Source organism: Aptenodytes patagonicus, chromosome 5, assembly GCF_965638725.1.
Source record: "Aptenodytes patagonicus chromosome 5, bAptPat1.pri.cur, whole genome shotgun sequence".
In the NCBI taxonomy this organism is placed as follows: domain Eukaryota; kingdom Metazoa; phylum Chordata; class Aves; order Sphenisciformes; family Spheniscidae; genus Aptenodytes; species Aptenodytes patagonicus.
Genome location: NC_134953.1, coordinates 18,262,904 through 18,283,325, shown reverse-complemented (window position 1 = coordinate 18,283,325; position 20,422 = coordinate 18,262,904). Strand labels below are relative to the sequence as shown.

The window sequence follows — 20,422 nt, the reverse complement described above, 5'->3', positions numbered from 1 at the left end:
CCTCATCAGAAATAAGTCGGCAGCGGGATGTTGCTCTCACGGGTGCGGGGGGGTTTTTTTGCCACCAGGACAAACAAGTGAGGGAAGTTGGTGGCAGATTCTTCGTCTCTTGAAGTCATCGAGCCGAGACAGGACGTCGTCTTGGACTGCCCACTTGCATCAAAAACACAAGTTATTGAGCTCAACACAAGAGGAACTGGGTGAAATTCTCTGGCCTGCAAACATGGGAGGTCAAACGGGATGATTTAATGGGCTCTTCTGGCCTGGAAATCCACAGAAACATCCTTGGCCGTCGCTGTTCATGCGCAGCTGAAGCCCCCCTCACATCATGTTGCAAATAATGAAATAAAACCCTCAATAAGCTGAATAATCAGAAAACAATTTTCCAATAAAAGCATCCCCCAAAATCTCCTTTTAAGGCAAGGACTGGGATTCCCACCGCTGAGCGTGTTCCTGACGCCTCGCGTTATTGTTCAGCTGCCTGTACCGGGGCTGGGCAGGCTGCCACGCTGCCCCGCGCCCCCGGGGACGCTCCCTGCCACGCGGCCCAGCTAGCCCCCCCTGCTTCTGAGCCCTTTTTGCCTTGATTTTTCCCCTTTTGCTGGATGCTTCAGATAATTTTCCTGTTCAAAAAGCAAGTGGGGAGTATGAAGTGCTGCGGCCCCACGCTTGCTTCAGCGTTTTTAACAGCCAGAGAAGGGATTTGTGCATTAAGCAGATAGGGACGGTCCCAGCCTGGGCGGGAAGCTAGGTCTCCCCCGTCGCCTTGGCCTCAGATGCTCCTGGAGGTTTTTTAATACCTAACCGTGCTTTTCCTTTGCTCCCCACTCCCCGGTCCCTCCGGAGCGGGTACCCCATCTCTGGCGGCAGGAGCATCTCCAGCACGGGGCAGCCTCGCTCACTGCCCTCCAGCGGGTTATTTGTGGCCGGCGTGTGGAGAGTCTGAGGAAATGTGAATGATGGGAAAGGGCAACAAAAATACTTTCCCCCTTGGAAAACCAAAACCAAACCCGAACTATGCTTTTTTTGAAAGCTGCTGCAGCAATGGCTGCTGCCTGAAACGCACCCGCAGCCAGCACATCCCTGCCGCAGGTGAGTGGTGTCGGGACTGAGGGGACAGAGCCTGCACTGAGGCCGCGCCGGCCGTGCCGCTGTGGCCTGTCTCGTGCGCTGCTTCAATTAGTGTGAGCGATGAGGTGTCAGGGCAAGATAGGGCCATTTTTTTCTCCAATGCAAACTCTGCCCAACAGTGGGAACACTTGCTCCGAAAACTATTTGGAGAAGCCGGAGCTTTTGGGCACGCCGCGGGCTCCTAGACAGGGAGCTGGGGCATGCAGGGGGCTTCCCTACAGTGCTTCTCCCACCCCTGCCAGGTCCCGGTTTCCTGTGCCGGACGGTGAGGCTGTGGCTTGCAGTGGGGCAAGGATGCTTGCCAGCTTCTCACCATCCCTGAGGCTCGGCTGTGGGGCAGGGGGTGCTCGTCCCGCACTGGGGGGAGGCAGCGGGACCTGGCCCAGCCTGGCTGCTTCAGGCCCCTCTCCGGTTACGGCTTGGCCGTGGTGCCCCAGGAGCACAGGGTGTTAATGTGTCAGGTCCTGCGCGCCGGGGCATGCTGGGAGGCTTTCCTCCGCACCGAGGTGCTGCTGTGGCCAGCTGTGCCACAAACACCGGCTGGGTGAAACAGCAAGCAGGAGACAAACGAGGCAAAAAGAGGGGGAAAAGAAAAATCCAAAGGGACTTGGTGTGCCAGTCCCCCATGAGCCCACGTTTCTGGGTGCTGCGTGACACATCCTTGTGGTCCAGGTGGGCTAAAGCACGGAGAACACCTCCCTCCCATGGCTGCACCATCCCGCCATGGGCTGGGGGATATGCCGTGGGCTGGGGGACATGCCATGGGCTGGGGGACATGCCATGGGAAGGGACATGCTGCAGGGGTGATGCTATGGGAGGGGGTTCGGGGGTCAGGACCATCCCTGGGTGCCCAAGTCCAGCACGACCAGCGGCCACGTTGGCTCTGCCCTGGGTGGACAGGGAGCACCGTGGGACAGGGAGCCCCTTGCCGTGGGGGCTGCCCCCTTGTCCCGCCCTGTGGGGACTCATCTCCCATCCCACCCCATCTCCCCCTCCCGCCCTGCAGGTACACCCTCTTCCCTGTCGAGGTTCCCAGGCACCGATGTTCACTTTTCAGATGGGAAACGAGCCCCAGACCTCCCACCGCACTCCAAAAAAACCCAAACAAATCCAGAGAGGAGAGAAATAAACAAACAAATCCCTTCCCTCTCCTGGCTTGGCATCTGCTTGCAGTCCTTCCATTATTAATTAGAGAAGCTACCGGCATTATTACCAACAAACCGCTCCTAATGAAGTTCAGAGCCACAGATCCAGGAGGGGCTCCCAGACACCATTTTTCAGAAACCTTAATTAAATTCACTGCCTGAAGGTGCGTTCAGATGGGGTGGAGGCAGAGCGGTGAGGCTGCCTGGGCTGGGCACGGCTGCGCCAGTGGTGGGGCTCAGGGTGAAGGGTGACAGTGGGAGAGGGGCACCCCGCTGCGCTGCAGCCCCCAGGGACACCTGGTTCCCTCTGGATTTGGGGCTGAACCAAGGGACCGGCTGGGATGCGCCATTGCAAAGGGGGGACTGCCCGACCACCACAGGGATGGTGAAGGCAGACCATTTAATTCATTAATTAAATTAACCAAGTGCCAGGGGCAGGGGTGGCCGGGGTCCGGTGGGGAGGGCTCCCAGCACTGCGTGAGCAGCGGGGTCCCCGGCCAGTCCCGGCTCTGCCATCCTTGCTGGGATGTCCTAGCGGGGCGGCCCTTGGCTTGCAAATGCTTGAAGGCTTGGGAAGGCAAGGGGCACAGAGGGTCTCGGGTGAGGGGACCAGCTGCAGGCTGCTTCTCACTCATTCCCCCAAAGGCAAGGTTTCTTCAAGTGACACGATGAAACCTGGCCAAGCTATGGCCATGTTCCCTTCGGCATGTCTGGCATGGGTTGCTCTGCACCGGCAGCACTCGGAGATCCCACTGCTTTGCCTTGGGGCTGGGACAGTTCGTGCCTGGATGCAGCTGTGGGAGAAGTTCTTCGGGAAAGGATGGTTTTCACCCCAAACTTCAAAAGAAAAATCCTCACAGGAACCCTTTCTGCTGGTTGCTCCCCTTTCGATGCAGGGAGGGCTGAGGTAACACCCCCAAAGAGCAAGTGCAAAACCTGCCCAAAGCTGGATTTCAGCTCCCGCACATCCTTTCCCTTCCCTGTCACCCTTCCGCTGCGCACAGCGATCTCCCTCCCCCCCCCCCCCGATATTCCACTCTTCCTCTCTCTGACCTTAAAGGAATTTATTACCGAGGAGTGTAAAATGATTACTGCAAAATCGTTCTGCGTTACTGGGAAATCATTGCAACATTAGCTCAGTAATATTTTTTCATAAGCGTTTGATGTGTCTCTTCTCCGACATATTCGGTCTCCGCATGCACATCCACACCCCCACAAATCCCGCTGAAGCCAAGAGGCGTTTGGCAGAGGACGGGAGCGCGGACCTGACCCGGCACTCACCCTGGCTCCCTCCTTCCCGCACTGGCGGACGAGGTTGCCATCCCTCAGCTGACCGGCTGCATCCTCGGACCCACATGCAAGCGCTCCCCATCCTGGCTTGTCCAAACGGCACGGAAAAGCCCAGCTGTCAGGGCGCTCAGGCTGCCCCAGCTCACGGGATGCTCGTGGAGGACACTGCACTGGGCAAGGCCTGGGATCGTCTGCTTTGCTGAGGATTTTTGGGAAAAGGAAGATCCCTTTCTCTCTCATGCTTGCACTTCAGAGGTCTGGGTGAGAGACCCCGCTGACCCAGGGCCAGGGGGAGAAGGTGCCGATGAGGAATGGCGGAGGGGAAGGGGCTGCCGAGGCAGCTGCGGGGCTGAGCGGGAGGCAGGCAGTCCCGCCGAGTCGCCCACAGAGAAGAACACCAACAATTCTGCAAATACGTTTAATGCACTTAGAATACACGGGAGGAAAAAAACGTTTAGTGATTCACAAAAATATTACAAAAAGTCACGTGCAGGCGAAACACACCCAGCACTGCAATAACAATGTAAGAATTTACATTAGAAACTAATATAAAATATTTAAAAACCTCTGCTAGTTTAGCTTTCCATTTGTTTTTTGTCTTTTATAAAAAAAAAAAGGAGGGGGGGAGGAGGAAGAAAGGCCATCTACAAGGTACTGATACACCGGCTGCAGAAACGCGGGCTCCTTCCAGCCCCATCGGTAGCGTCCTCGGGCTCCTCGTTCGACACGACCCCGCGCACGCAGACCGCACACACTCGCACATGCACACAGGTGAACTACAGAAAGGTTCACCTCTGGGCTGCGAGGGCAGCCCCAGCGGTCAGGGTTCGCTGTGGTCCCTGTCACCCCACGTGTCCCGTGCCGCCCTGGGAAGCTGCCTTTGCTCTAGGTTTTGCAGAAACCATCCAGCATACAAAACAAGTAGTGTCCCTGGCGAGCGGCAAAACCTCCATCCCTTTAGAAAAAGGGAAAAGCCAGCATGTCCAACCTGGGCTGGTCGAGAGAAGGGTTTTGAATGACTAAACTTGGGTTTAGAGCGTGACTGTGGCCAAACGCGGAGCACCGGGCCTCCAGGGCTGGATGGGTGCAAGGAGCATCCCGGCGCCAGGGCCAGGGTGTGGGTACAAGCCCCCAGCGGGATGCCGTCTGCTTCCACCTGGCTGCAAATTGCCGCTTCAGGGAAAGCCAAAAGCTGAGAACAAAAGGGCCCAGAGCCCCCCAGCCCATGATCAGTCACTGCCGGGACAACACGGCCACTCACACCCGCCTCCCCTTCCTCTGCCCCCCACGGGTTTCGCAGCCCGCTTGCTGCCGCAGGAGGAACAGCGCAGGAGCTTCGTTGCCAGCACCACAAAGTCCTTCTGCGCTTCTGCGCCCATCCTGCCTGTGGCATTGTCAACACCTGCCGTGTTTATGTAGGACCTACCGCACACGGCGACAGCTCGGTCCCTCCCACCCTTGCCGCTTGTGCAGCGGAGGGTTTCCGGAGCCGCACTTTCACTGCAGTTGGGCCCCAGGGAAAGGAACAAAGGAGCCATTTTCATCTCCAGCCTCGCCAGGAGCCAAGGGAGAGGGCGAGAGAAAAGACCAGTGTTTGCAAAACACAACAATTGGCAGGAAATTTTCCTCCGGCTTTTTGAGGTTGGATTTTTTTTCTCTTTCTCTTCCTCTTTATAAAGAGGGGAGACATAGCATCAGGACAGTTTAAAAACAACCAGGCACCAGCCAGCCACATCTGCCACGTGCAGCCCTTTGTGGGCTGATGTTCCTCTCCCGCTCTTGGGGCCCTACGAGCCGAACGGTGAATGATGCCATGGTCTTTCGGTGAGGGAAAGGGAAGGGGCTACCATCACAGCAGACTAGAAATGATGTTTCTGAACTGATCTGCCACTTATGATGATTTTATGGTCTGTCAGCGATTTTAGGGGAAACAGAATCATGGTAGAAATGAAGAGGTGGTGAAGCATGATACACAACAGGTTCGCTGCCTGAGAGAGACAGGTCGACGCGGGGCCGGGTTTAAAACACATTTGCAACCTCAGGCTTATTCTCCATTTGAAATTTTGGACTCATGTCGAACACAAGTTTGGTTGTTTTTTTTTTTTAAAGAAAAGAGAACAAGCAGACACTGCACAACAGAAAAAACGTTATAAAAACAGTAGGTTGCTACAGAGCTCGTTAAAAACTGCCACGGTCCCAGAGACCTAAATCCAGCTTTAAAATCTTGGGAGGTGAACCTCACCGGCAAATGTGCATTTCGACATTGTTTTGGATACAGTTTGGCTGCTGCACAGGCTGGTATTTATCAATAGGGACAGATGCACAGAAAGGCATTCCTGGTTGCTCAACAATTCATCTGCCCTTGCAGCTTCACTCATAGTGAGAATTAAGGCACAATATATACTCAAAACGGACGGCAGTTACATAGAGGATCAAGTCCCTGGGAGGTGGAAAGGCTCTCGTGGTGCTGGACCCCCTCGTCACCTGGCCACGACAGCGCAGGGGCTGAAGCCCAAGACTTCATACAGCGGAGCCACAGGGTGCAAGGCCATGCCCTGGGCTAGGGGAAAATCGGACACACACGGGTCTAAGGGTTTCCTCTGGCCTGAAGATCTGCGGATCTCTTCTCCCCACCTGACGTGACGCTGCCTTGCCCTCAGCCAGATACAAGCCGGCAAAGCGGGTCATGGACTCTAGATGCCTACCTAGGAGGAGGGAGTAGTCATCAGGACAGATAAACAGCCGAGCAGCCACAATCCCATGCCGACCTGTCGTCTAACCCAGTGTCCTGCGAAGCATGCAGTCAGCCAAACATTTTCCAGTGAAGCATGAGAGAAAGGTTTTTGTGAGGAGCTGGGGGGACATTTGACAAAGGGAACGGACGATGGGTGAGCAATAAAGCTCGCTCAGTGACCAGCCTGGAGGTTCTCCTCCCCACCCCACACTAATTAAAATAACAAATGAGACTGAAGCAGCCACATTGCCGCTCCCCATCTTTGACTCAACCTCAGATGCAGCTAACACAGCCATTTGCAGTCTCTACCATCAGCGGCGGGTACAGGCCAGAGTGTGAACACGCAGTAGGATGTGTGTGGCCGGCTCCTTGCACCTGTGCAGGACCTCAGTGGGTCCTGGCATGGAAATGAGGACTTGCCTGCAGGGATCCCAAGCTGTGCCGAGGCCTTGATGATTGTCACTTTGGTTTCTAGCTTCCCTGCACCCACGTTAGCTCCCCTTGCAGCGCCCGAGATGCATAAGGACTGCACCGGCTTGAACAAGCCCAAGCTGTGGGTGCAGGAGGGAGGCTGCTAACTTGCTTCCCCACCACACAACCTCTCTCCAGCAATCTGTCCCCTCCAAGCCAAGCATCGCTTCCAACTGTTTTTTTTAAAAGCTACACCCCCTAAATATTTCTGCTGGTCGCAGATGAAAAACAACACAACCCCCACTTCTTCAAAGACCATTTGATGAACCGATGGTGTCATTTCAAAAGCCATCCAAAAGCAACGGAATATTTGAAGTGAAGAGCTTCAGAATATCATTTCAAATCACTGCTGGCAAATCTATGTACAGTAAAACCAATATATCACCATCCTCAAAGACATTATACACAGCAGGCACCACCTATCTAAGCCACTGAAAATATCACTGTAGGTCACACCAGCTACAAGACTGACTGCTCTGCTCAGATCACATCCCACATACTTTAATATTGAAACTATACATTCCTTCTCCTGTTTTTAATCACGAGTTGAGAGGGAGAGTAGTCCCGGCTTTTGGGACTTCTCTTGTTTCAGAATTGCTGTCACATGTTGGATTTTCAAGGCATTGTGGGTCTGCCATAAGGCTCTTCAAATTTGGAAATATCCCCATCAACCTGCATTGCAAGATTTCTCCAGGAGGGAGAAAACCTGTACTCGCTGCTCCTAAACTGCGTTCGTTTCCATCCATACCACTATCTTTAGCCAACACAAGCCTCTCAGGTTTTGGTTTCATACAATCCTGCTTCAGACCTTCTACACAATCTAGAAAAAATCAGCACCAGTGGACCTACCATCTCAGCAGGGTTGGGCTAGAAAAATACTGTGGCGTTTATTAACACTGATGCATTTCCTTTTTTCAAACTACTTGCTTGCTAAAATACAAAGGTTTCTTTTCCATTTCCTTCACACACAGGCATGTCCTCTTTCCCCAAGATGAAAATATCCAACCTCGAGATCTCATTTACTTGCCAATGAGTAAGCCTTTGGCACGGTTGCAAACTTGATGTGAATCAGGGGAGGGGAGGTCCTGTGGGTGCACAGCTCTTCATGATACTGAGTAACATGCAACTTTCTTATTCTTAGATAACTGTTGAGAGGCAGCGACACGACCTTGGAGCTTAAGGGCTGACTTTCACCAGTTTCGCTCTCACAGTTGGTCTAATGAGAAGACAGAGATTTCTATTTTAGCAGTTATTTGTCTAATATTTTCCCCCTTAACTAAATAGGAAGATTTCATTTCCTTCCCTTCAAACCTTCCCCTCAATTGTTATCTGGCTACCAGCAAAGATCTGTGAGAAAGTGTCTCAGAAATAGAGATTTCTGGCATGCCACCTGTTCATAACTCAAATACACAGAACTATATATAAATACATGACATGGAACAAAAATACACACACACAAGGATACTGGGTGGATTTTCAAATGCATTCAGCATGCTCCCTCTGAAGTCAATGAAAACCCAACCCAGAACGTCTGATGAGAGTAAATATGGTGAGGAAAACATACACATAAGAAAGGCAGAACTGGAGCACAAGCCAGCCTGGAGGAGGTGCTTTCCCTCCGTACAGTACCGCATCCCCGCTGCAAAGGCTCAAAGAGTTCATAGGGCAGGAGGTCCCAAGCTTTCCAGATGTGTGTCAGAGCCCAGAGAGGGTCTGATGGACTTCTCTCTGCCCCGTGCCGATCTCTGCAGGAACGGCAACAATCGACCTTCCAAATGTCCCTGCTCCACTAAGATGTGGATTTTAAGCTCCTTTTAATGAGAGCTAGCATCTGGAAACAAGGAAGAGCAGCCAGCATCGTGGCAACGGGCCAGCTCTGCTGCAGGCACCCCCAGCAAGCTCGTACAAGAGCAGTCCATGGGCTACTGTTGGCGGATGGCTGTGGGACAAAATTGTAGTTGCTGCCCTTGCCTTTTTCCTGACTGCCACAATCGTCTGTTTGTTCATTATCTTGTGGTGGGACACTTGGGCACGTCATTTTTGAAGCTGGACTGGTACATTTTCATGCCGCTTTCTCGCCCACGCTGTCCCCTGCACATACATCTACAGTGCAGAAGGGATGCTTAGGGCTAACCAGGACAATGAAAACTGGCCAAGAGATCCCACAGATGAATGCAGTCTGCCACAGCACAGAAATCACTCTGGCTGGCACATGCAGATATCTGAAAGTTTGTTCTTTCGCAGCAGGATTTTAAGTTGATCCTCTGAGTTCAGACAAAATGACAAACTCATTTACATGTAAATTGCTTTCGTAGCTTTGCAGAAAGGAAGGTTCTGCTGAGCAGTGTTGGACCCTGCATTTGGCCTGCCTTAAATTATAATATAACAACAATCATAATAATACAAATACTACTTTGTACACAAAGCACGCCCTCCCCTGCAAACCCTGGCATGCTTCGGTAGGTCCTACAGCCCTCTAGTCAATAATCACCCTCTCTGCACAGAGAGACATTGAGTGACTTGCCTGAGGCCACAGAGGAATTCTGTAGCAAGTCCAAGGAAAGCTTTGTGGCTCCTAGCTCTGCTTCTTGACCAACATTAACCAGCCTCAAATATATGCAACAAACATCAAAGCTGACTGTGCCAGGAAGAAATTAAATCAGAAAACAAACAGCAAACCAATCCTGGGGTACTGTGAGGCCTCCTGAACTTCGCTGTTTGATCAGGGGAGTTAAGTGTTAAAAGCTTTTGTTATTACTTGTATTACGATCACACAGCAATTGCGCATAAATCACCAAGTCAGCTTGTAGGCAGAAAGGGGTGGAAGGAAAGCTGCACCTCCCCTGACAAGGAGTGAAGAGTTGTCACCAAAAGACAATGGGCAGAGGAAGGCTGGGGAACATGCATCAGAAACAACCTGCAGCAGCAGCAGGGGGTAAAGCCTGCGATGGTTTGCTGCAGCGTATCCACAGGGGCCAGCATCTCCATGCAGAGACACAACCTGACCGTCTCCTCTGCACACATTTGCTGCAAGGAGGAAGCCACAGGGATCTCGAGAGAGGGTCCTTTCAAACTGATTTTGATGCTTTACAGTTCAAATCTATCTGAAAGGAGCGACGTCAGCAACAAGGAGAGCCACCACAGCGAGGCTAGAGGGGAAAATGGAGCTGCACTAGGGCACAACCCTGCTGGAACAGGGAGAATAGTTGGCTTTATTGAGGCTGAGTCTCCTCTTTGCTACGCCAGGGCAGTGGAGATCTCCATTTCATATGCTTTCAAGCAGCCCTCTGGATCCTGCAGAGCTGCTGAAGTTGTCTCTGAGAACAAATGGTCCTTTCTAGCTTCTCAAATTCTGTACAATAGCAAGGAAAAAATACTTGACAGTATCTCTTTAAAGATAAACACACTGTAAACAGGAGATCTCCCCCGCCCCGGTAGCTTTCTTCCTCCTGCTTGTGCAAAACCAGAGGTTGCGACCTTCCCTGGGGTTCAGGCACAAGGACAGGATGCGCGAGAATAAAGTTGCCTCTGTTTGCAGCGATACCATAGCTAATAGCACCAAGACCAACACTTAAAACATGCCTAATTTGAGGGCAGGGAGGATCTGGGTTTGTTTTTTTTGACTGAACTAGAAAGTTCATCTTTAAATCTGTTCAGCTTCAAGCATGTGAGCTTTTGGCCTCCTTTAAACAGGGGAAATACCATTCCATTTCTGAAAAGAAAAAAAAATAGCACATGGAAGAACAGTTCTGCAGTCAGTAAAAGTTTGGCTAACAAAAGGACTCCAGAGTCACGTAAAGAACATTTAATCCATGGATTATAGGCTCGCACCTGGCAGAAATGCATGTGTAAATACAGGCGTGCAGAGCGTCTACACCCTGGGCTAAGGCAGAGGGGAGTTCTGTAGCTAGGAGAGAGAAAGGATTCTTACTACTAATTTTCATAGTTAAATATTTCTCACTCGCACTCACACATACGCAGGCTGTTCCCAGAGAGCTCAGCCTTGGGAAGGATAAAGGAAAGGGCTCAGTTCGGTCTGGGCTGGTGCTGAGTAGCTCCTCTTCTGTTTGCAGTGGTTGTGCAGCAAACTCTTTTATTTGCAAGCAGAGTTTTTACTGCATTAATTATCCCGTGAGTCACTGGGTAATGGACAGTAACTTGGCTCTCCCAGTTGTTAGAAGGGTGTAATTCAGCTCTAATGCAGCGGGTTGTCGAACACGGCATCTGGCAAGATGGAAACTTTCAGTTTCTTTTCAGGCCAGCTGTACTCCTTTGGAAGTTTAAACTGTAAGACAGTAAAGAGAACAATACAGTTAATGTATATTGCTGCAACCTGTACAGAAAAAAACAAATTGCAAAGACAGGCAGCCCCATGTTACTATTATTTTTTAAAACAAGAGGCCACTAAGAAAACATTTCCCCATCAGTATGTTTTGGACAGCAGTGGACATTAGATAATGTGGCCTCTGCCTCAGCTGCCAAAGTAAAGTTCTGAGATTTCAGCCCAAGCACTGTTTATTTCATCAGATGGATTCTGGAGGGTTTCTGCCCCCATCACCATTTCCCTCCCCGACCTCTCTGAAAATTTGCAGCACAAGTATCTCCCCTCCCACCTGACCATAACCCTTTCCTTTCACCTACCTGGGGCCCCAGAGCCCCCCGTTTGCTTTAAAGGGAGACTTAGGGCAGCTTTCAAACTCTTGCTTGTACAGGGTGGGATGTAAGTGAGCTAGCACGGCTCTGCTGGGTGACAGGCTTGCAAATGGCCATCACCTCCGGGAGGGCAAACAGTGCTGCCCTGGCTGGGGAGAGCCAGCGTGCCTGAACAGCACTTCTGCTCCAGCCCTACCCACCTCTGGTACAAAGGCTTCGCAGAGTGCCTGTACAATGCCTCATATTCACACAGGCACTCGGCTGCTCAGGCTGTTTTGCAAACTTTGATTGAAGCACAGGGAACGGCGATTTTTTGCCCCAGTCTGGTTTACACAGCACTGTCTCTGGCCAGTGTTTCCCAAACAAGGCAAGTGCACTGGTCCCATCCTGACGTTGCTCCAGGGCACCCTGCCTTAGGCTGAGAAGTCACCCCAACATCTCTGATCCCAACCATGACTGTGTGGGGACAGAGGTCCAAGGAGCCTTACCACCAACCCTTCTCACAACCACCTTTGACCAGGGCCCATGCATTCACACAGATCTCTCAAAAAGCTCTGGGGGTGTGTGTGGGAGGTGGGGAGTGGAATCTCTTAGGTTACAGATCTGCCCCACAGCTGGATGGCAAACAGTTCTGGGCAAGCATTCCACGCAATCCCAGCGCCCAGACTGAGGGTTCAAAACCCATGGGGGACAGCTCTGGAAGCCAGTTTGCAGGATGATTTTGTTTTTAAAACTCTGCTGCACCCACAGTGTAGCACCACCTGACATCCCCGACGGGACTCCCAGGGAGAAATCTCACCGGGATCCCACACCACCAGTGACAATTCAGAACGGTTACAGATACAGCGGTCCTCTCCTAGAAGAGTCCTCAGACCAAGGCCAGCAGCTCTGTAAGCTTCCCAGGGGCTACGTGAATTAAAGAGTTGGTGCAAGGGGACAGTGACCTGCGAATCATCCGCCTTTATCCAATTACTTGTCTTTCTTCCCGTAAGCGCCCCGCTTCTGAAGGACATTAACACACGCTCAGTGGCAGGTTCCTGCTAAAGGAGATCCCCTCCAGCTGCCTGCTCCACAGCAAGGGTGGTTCTAACATGAATTTGCTGCTGACCTTGCTCCATTTGCAGCTGTGTACGAGGGTAACCTGCAGTTGGTACCCATTGACCTTAGTATGCTGGGCTGGTGGTTCAGGGTCTGACCCATGATCTGGGGGCATGGCAGGAGGATCCTTCATAATAGTGGCTACCATAAACTCCCACTCTTTCTCCTCTAGGAAACATAAACAGCCCAAGTCCCACTTATGGTTGTTTTTTTTTAAACTCAAGCCCTGCATATAGCTTGCACCATATAATCTAGTGGCCCTACACTGCCCAGGGGATTCTTCTGAGTTTAATGTCTAGGGTATGTGAAAAACATGCTAAAGATACTCAGACAGATCATTTCACTGAATTTCACTTAACACAGGTGGCTCTCTATGCAGCAAAGGAAAGACTCTCCTTGCAGCACTTCGTTCCACCACATGAGTATCATCAGCAACAGCCAGTGCTGCTGAGGAACGCCTTCAGTTGGCCCAAACTGGGATCCTGCAAGTTACAAATCCTTGGAGGAATCTGCATGCTGAAAGATCACATTTCATCTCAAGTATTTTCCTTTTTATAAACAGGAGTGGTTCCAAAGCAATCCTCTCGGAGAAGTCATCCTTTGCGCATTTATTTGTTTTTCACTTTTTAATTTAGCAAAGTCACAGTAACTCGGAACCAAGTGCCCGGTCACTGTGCCAGGATCTGCCATGCCCATTGCCTCTGCCTCTCAGCGGAGAGTGAAGGAACATGAGCCGTCCAAAGCCTTAACTAAAGGGCCTTCAAACCAAAGTGCTCCTGGGCTTCCATGTCGCCAGCAAAAATGAGCTTTGGATTAGGTTTAACTGGATAAAAGCTGGCCTGAAAGTCACTGCACAGCCAGCAGCGTGCTCCCCTCACTCACACAGTGAAGAACACCCTGGCATTAAATCAACTCTGGATTAAACAATTAGAGCCCTGAGATTTTCCTGGGGGGAGGGGAGTAGGGCGAGGGATGGGAGGGCTGCTCTACAAGCCAAGGAAAGTTTCTTTAGAGTCTGCAGGGAGCTGTAAAAAATGGGATTAAAAATATTACATGTCATTTCTGCCACTGCTCTTTGAAGTCAAGCAGAATATTTATATGGCATGCATGGGAGACAGGGTGTTAAATGTTCCCCAGGAAGAGCTCACATGGCAGGGGGAAGTTTAGCACCACACAGCAAAGCTTTATAAAGCTCCCTCGGCTGCTGCTATAACGCTTCCAGGCTGGTGATGGTCCTCTGCACGCCATGTAGGGGCAGCAGGTAAAGGCCAAGTAGCACATGTGAAGAAGCCTCCGTCTGCTCCCCAAACCCAAAAAAGGAGGCCCCTACAACAGATTGTTCAGCAGTAAAAGTGCTGCCACCGCTTTCAGCCTTTCTGAAAGCGGGGAAGGTGACGTGCCTGGAGCTGCTGCCGAGGACACTATGCACGGCATGGAGGAACCCCTGCCACCTGGCCCAAGGGCTGCACCGCTTTGATTTGGGGCACTTGGATACCACGTTGGGAAAGATGCTGGTGGAAAGGAAATGCAGAGACTCCCTTAACACCCATCCCTGCCCTGTATTTCTTGCAATCCCTTCTCTCAGTGCCTTAGTTCACAGCAGATGTGAAGGTTTAAACAAGACCTCAAGTCTACGGGGCAGGGCTGCAGCCTGCGAGCTGAGGGGAGGATCAAAGGCAAGCTGTAGGACGGGCTGAGCTCTCTGGGACGGTACATGGGAGATATGGGAATGGCGCAGCCTTACTTCCTCTGGAGAATTCAGATCTTCTAAATCTTCCAGCATTCTCTCTACAAACTCTTCGGTCAATAGGATCTGCAAAAGAAATACAGTAGTTTACGCCTTTACGCTCCTAGTTTCAGCTAATTGCCAAGAAACAGAATGACTTCTGCAGAGAGCAGACTACACCAGCTCACTCCTTTCCCCATGTCCTTCTTTCCCGCAATACAAAGGTTTGAGGGCAAGGAGCTCCTAACTTTGCCTCCCACCCCAACCACCGCAAAAAAAAGTTAAAATTACACAGCAATCTTTTTTGACCCTCAATTATCTTCCTCAGTCTAAAATTAGAGGCTCGGCTTTAGACAGACAGAGTGGGGAAGGAGGAAAAGGGGTCAAGAGAACAACTGTTGGAGAGACAGTGGGAGACAGAGCCGCTTTCATCTGATCCATTGAAGTTAAGCTCACAGTTTAATAAGGAAACAGCAGCCTGAGACCCATACAGAGCTGGTGCTCTGGGCACGGGGAGGGCTCTGACCCGAGTGCAGCACATCATTCAGATGAACCAGATGCTGGGTACGGGAGGTGCTCCCAGAGGTGCCCGTGCTAGGCACCTCCACATTGTATTGCACATGCCCATCCCGCGTGCCTGTGCTGGGAAAGCTTTGGCTCATCTCAAGGCCAGGCTGGCAAGCACAAAGTGGCCCAGGAAAGCAGCTGCCGATGGGTCAAAATTCCCAGCTGAGGGCCATGACTTGGAGCCCCCCAAGTCACACAAACCAGAGACACCGGGGGGAAACCAGCCCCGGGAATTCAAGGGGAGGAACTCCCACCCACTTTAAAAAAGCACGTGATAGCCAAAAGCAAACACGTCCTGCCTCTTTTCAGAACAGCCGTAAAGGCCAGAGCTCCAGGCAGGCCAGCTGGCTTGGCACAGGAGTAGAGACGGCAGTGCGGGACCAGACAAACATCCCCACGCGGTGAGGGGGCGTTGGAGCAGCATTCCTGGGAGTTAGGTTGCAGCAGTATCTAGCAGATTATTCCCATTTCAGCCTACAGGTTTGTTTCTTCCCCCCTGCTCCTCCTTTTCCTTCCTTCGCTCCACCCTTTCCTCTGTCTCTGGCATTGCTTTCCATCCTGAAGCAACCACCATCCCCATGCCCCCTTTCTCACCCTTCCCTTTCCCTGTTCTCCCCAGCCATGAGCTCCATGCTCACTCCCAGAGAAGGGATGACTCCAGCACCAAACACTGACAGAGCTAAGTGCCCAGCCCCACTGCTCTCCGCTGTCCCCTCCAGTGCACGTCTGGAAGAGGGGCAGCCAGGCTGTCCCACCTCCATGCAGGAAGCCACCTCCCATGCCTGCCAGCTCCTTGGTGCCAGTAACATCAGTGGGCAGCAAGTGACCGCCAGGATGCCATGGGCTGTTTGGCAAGTGGAAGCCTCTGGGCTCCATTTTGGTAACACACAAGCAGGGCTATTGGACAGAAAGAGAAAGGGAAGACTCTAGTCTGCCTTTCTTCCTTTGGTTGGCAAGAGAAGAGATCCGAAAACACCAAATCCAGATCCGAGAGCTACCAGGTATCTGCAGTTCTCTCCCCTTCAACCTTGCCACTCTGCTGCCATTGCACACATTTCACAGGGGATGAGGGAACTGCAGCCTCCCCTCTCCACCACATTCCCCTCTTCGCTTAGCTTCAACCTGCAGCAGGCTCCAGGCCAGGATTTATGACCGAGCTGCTCAGCATGGATGCAGGCACCTCCATCAGGCCTCTCTGATCACACCTTGAGCCTGAAAAAAACCTGCTTCAGCTAGGAGCCAGGAGCTTGCTGCTTTGGACAGGACTCTGCAACCTGGCACCAATCCGCAGACTGGCAAGCTGAGAAACATTGCACTGAAACACACAGTACCACCGCAAACTACTGCAGTCTCCTTGCAGGAGCCTGCAACTATTCTGCCTGTTGAACTGGAGACACTCGTTTGTTGACTGTTTGCAGGAGGAGGAAGCTGTCTGTCCGTGTCGGAGGCAGGAGGGCAACCCAATTGCTCAGCTCAGAAGGAAGAGCTGGGTGGGGAGCTGGGGCTCTGCACGGAGCAGATCGGTTTCTGCGGAGGTGCAGCCTGCAATGGGGTGAGGGAATGAAAACAATTTGGCAGACATCAAAATCTACAGAGCAGCCGGAAAAAGGAGGAGGAATTGGTATTCACAGCAATCAAGCAAGGAGGAAATGAATATTCAGCCATCCACGGATGAGCAAAAATGCCAGAGGTTGGGATGGGTGAGAGAGCAGGAATGAGGAGCCGCAGCTTTGGCAGGGGGACTAGAAGACAAGCGCAGCAGGAAGACCCCTGGGCGCTCCCAAGGTGCCAGAGGCAGGAGAGAAATGGTAACCACGTGTGCAAGGCAGCCAGCTGCTCTGAGGCTGGAGGAAAACAAGATAGGGTGTGCAGGGGTAAACAGCAAAGGGTGGAGAGAGTGAAGGGGGGGACAGGTCAGGTGCCAGCTAAGCCACAGACCCCCAGAGTAGGGACAAACCTACATGGAGCACTGTGGCTAGGACTGACCTGGGGTGCAACCCCCTGAGATGGCTGAGCCCATCTGCAGCTCACTGCCCCCCCTCAGTGAATTTTGGTTACCCAGCTGAAAAAAAAATCCCAAATTCCACTGATTTAGTGAGCTGAACTGGCTCCCTGAAGGTCTGACAAGTGGAGTAGGACAGGAGTCCACAGTTCAGCTTTCTCGTGGACTGCATCTGTGGGATCAAAGCAATGGCAGCCTGCTCTATGCAGCGCGCTGAGAAAAGATCGCAGCACTGTTCTGCAAGCCCTGCATAGACAGTTAACTTTGGTGGAGGGCAGGCATCGCAGGCTGCAATGACAAACTGCTGCAGTGACATTCACACAGCGTGTCACTCAGAGCCTGTCCTCAACAGTCCGAGTCAGAAAAAAAACATCCCAAACCCTACCACCCCACACTGCTGGGGAGATCTGCTCTCCTTCCTGGAGAATAAGGGAGTCTCCGAAGTGCAGGTGTGACCAAATGTACAAGCAGCCATGTCCCTCGGCACTCTTGAGCTCCCTGAGGATGCAGGGGGAAGGCATGTGTCGGCAGTACACCAGCTGCTGAAGAGGGCTTTGAAGCAAGAAGTATTGCCATCCTGGATTTGTGTCTAGACAAGATTTCTCCTCTTAGAAGTAGCCCAATCAAAATGGCCCAAGAGCATTAAGGCCTGTGCTCATAGATCAGGCTGCCACCCCCACCTGCAATCAGCAAAACCACCTTCATGCTGCTGAATGCCTTTGATCCTATGGAGAAGGATGAGAATAAATCCAACCCCATCTCAGCTTCCCTCACTCACAATATTTCAGGTTTCCAGTTCTTGTAGCATGCCTGCTCCTGCACAGTATGATACCCCATTACATTAACACGCACACACACACACGTTACATGTGCATGATATTAAAGGTGACATTCCCACCAAATAAACATGACAGACTGCCATTGCTCTAGGCACCTAATTTAATTTCCTCTGGGATTTAAACCTTAGAAGCTCAAATTAAACAAATAGGCCCTGTTCACTTTATATTTCAGACCCAAATCTAGAGTTTTCCTCCGATGCTGTTAGCTGATCTTATCAACAGGACACTGCACAGAGATCACAATGATGAAGCAGCTTATTCCCTTCCCAAAGGAAAACAGAGCCCTGCTGTTGTGCTGCAGCCATGGGAAAAGCTGACGCAATCCAGAGGGCAAACGAAGCCTTCCCATGCGCACTGAACAGGCCTTTTCTCCCATGAAATCTCTCGGCTGGTGTTGAGGAAGCAAAGGAGCTCTCCTGAGCAGCAGTGGGCATCCCAGGTGCCGCAGCGGCCAGGTGCTCGCAGCGCTGTGTTTTCACAGCTCTGTGCAAACAATCCCGTCGGCCCAGCCTGCCGAAGCTGGTTACAGGGTGTAGCTCAGCCTTTGTAATGGCTGTTTGCAGTATGAACAGGGAACGGCCTCGCCAGCCAGCTGCAGGTATCTGAAACATCTCCTTCAGTGCTGCACGGTCCTGCTCGCACCAGGATCTCCCTGACCTGACCCAGAGAGGCCCGGACACGTGCTATCCCATTACTAGCAGATCCAGTCTTCATTTTCTGTGTGCTTTGCGGCTCTGTGACTGTTAGTCATGCTGCAGATGCTTGGAAGACGATGACTAGCCAAAAGATAAGTCCCTGTTTTCTATCACAGCCACCTACCGCACAACTGAGGTCTGACGTTTGGGTTCTCACTGCCTCACTAATAGCTGCATGTGTCCAGACATGTTACAAAATACCAGGCTAGGCTGTCTTATTTAGGTGGATGTGTTCAGGGAACACACGGGCTGCATGCATGATGTCTCCCTCTCGTGGCAAGTCCCACCTGAGCTTGCTGAAACCTACTTCTTACCTACAGGGCTTACCTATAGGTCAACTGAAGGAGCTTGTGTTGAAGCTTTCGGTGTTGAAGCTTTCATACCCGCAGATAGTTGAGAAACCTGTATCGTGACTCGTTACAGGTACGTGGCTGCGAGTGTATGAAAACAGGCGAGATCTAAAAATGTACCCAAGGTCATGGGACTCTAGACCAGTTCGGCTGACTTTGAAAGCAATCGGTTCTTAGTAAAACATTAAAGACTTTATAGTCAGCTTATAGGTACCACCCCAGAGTTAACACCCCATCTCTCACTATAGGGTTCAACCCTACCACGAGGGCTTGAAATTCCCAGCTCAGGAAAGGCTGGCCAGGACCAGAGGCCACACCAATGTTGAAAGCCTGGCACAGCTGGCAAGTCTTTGATCGAGGAAGACCCTCAGAAGCTGAGCTAGGAATCGAGCTGCAGCTCTGTCCAGCTTCAAGAAACATGCTTTGTCCAGGGCAAGACACAAACGATTGGCTCAGGGACAATTAAGCAGGGGTGCTTTTACTGACAATACCCAAAATTTTCTTGCCTACCTAGAAACAAACCAAACAAGCCCACACTTTGCCCTAGTGCTTTATTTGCATTAAACACTGCCACTTGCTTTTCTAGCAGGTTTGTCAAAGAAAGGAAACCATGTTTTATTAGTTCTGGACTTAGTACAAAGCTGGCTTGTACGGCGCAGCCAGAGAAGGTGGGGACACATTACAATAAACCCCTATGTAAACCATACCAACCCTTCTAAGAAACTGTTCATCCATCCAGGTGCTATGCCTGGAATGGGTGGAGCAGCTGTACCCTAAGCCACATGTCATCTGTTACATCTGCAAACATCCAGCAACTTTTCGAGTCCTTTGCCCTAAAAATGTTTCAGCTTAATTCTTGTCAACAGCACAGCAAAAAGTGAAGTTAAAGTGCATCAGCATTTCCCACTGAAATTAAACATCACCAGTAAAACCCCCTGATGAATCATGCTTTGTGCCACAAGCGTCCCCAAGCCCATCTCTCTGCTCTCCCCTTGGCTTGGTCTTCTTCGCACTGCTTTGCTTTGACTGCAGGTGGTTCAGGGCAGAGGCCTTGTCACTGCATCTTTCTACATCACGCCCAGCCCTGACAGTGTCTGGAAAGGCCACCTTGCTGCCTGAATCCACCACAGCTCTCATTACAGACTCAAAGGTACCAGTATTGCAACAAACACCTTTGATGGGAAATTCCACTGTTGCTCTTCCAGGAGATTCACAGCTCTCCTTGTAAAGGAAAAACATCCACTCACAGATGCCTCAGGGACCCTATTGCTTCACACCGCGATGTTACAATCCCAGAAGAGGAAGTATATGATGATGCTGAAAGATTTTGACCTTGTGGGACCTCTCCATGACATTCCCAACTGCAAGGCTGATCCCAGGGACCTGGGCTCCTCAGAGCCCAGTCTGACGAGATCCGTCTTGCAGACAGGGCTGCTTTGAGTGAACACATAAAGTTTGGCTCAGTTAGGGAGAGGGCTGACAAGGGAGCCAAGACAACAGGCAATACCAATTCTTTCAGAGTGAAAAAGCAACAGAAGAACAGGCATTTCAGGGAATGCTCCAAGTGGGTGGAAGAAAACCTACACAAAGTAGCCAAAATGTAGTTTGAGTAGCAAGGGAGGGGCATTAGGTGGCAGGATAGTCAGTCAGCTTAAGAAGGATGAAAGAACTTGACTCATCCAAAACTAGCCTGGACAAAGTACTAGAGAACATGCTGCAGG

At 51.4% G+C, this 20,422-nt stretch overlaps 1 protein-coding gene across 2 annotated transcripts in view; it reads right to left on the bottom strand.

Annotated features, from left to right (window-relative positions):
• Positions 1-3,970: 3,970 nt before the first annotated feature.
• SUFU (SUFU negative regulator of hedgehog signaling) overlaps positions 3,971-20,422 on the bottom strand; it is a 99,168-nt gene continuing 82,716 nt past the window's right edge. For both annotated transcript variants that reach the window (XM_076338919.1, XM_076338920.1), the window contains exons 11-12: positions 14,267-14,335; positions 3,971-11,056 (exon numbers count right to left, since the gene is read on the bottom strand). In XM_076338919.1, coding sequence (XP_076195034.1) covers positions 10,967-11,056; positions 14,267-14,335 — 159 coding nt within the window. In that variant the 3' untranslated portion in view covers positions 3,971-10,966. The remainder of the gene's footprint in view (positions 11,057-14,266; positions 14,336-20,422) is intronic.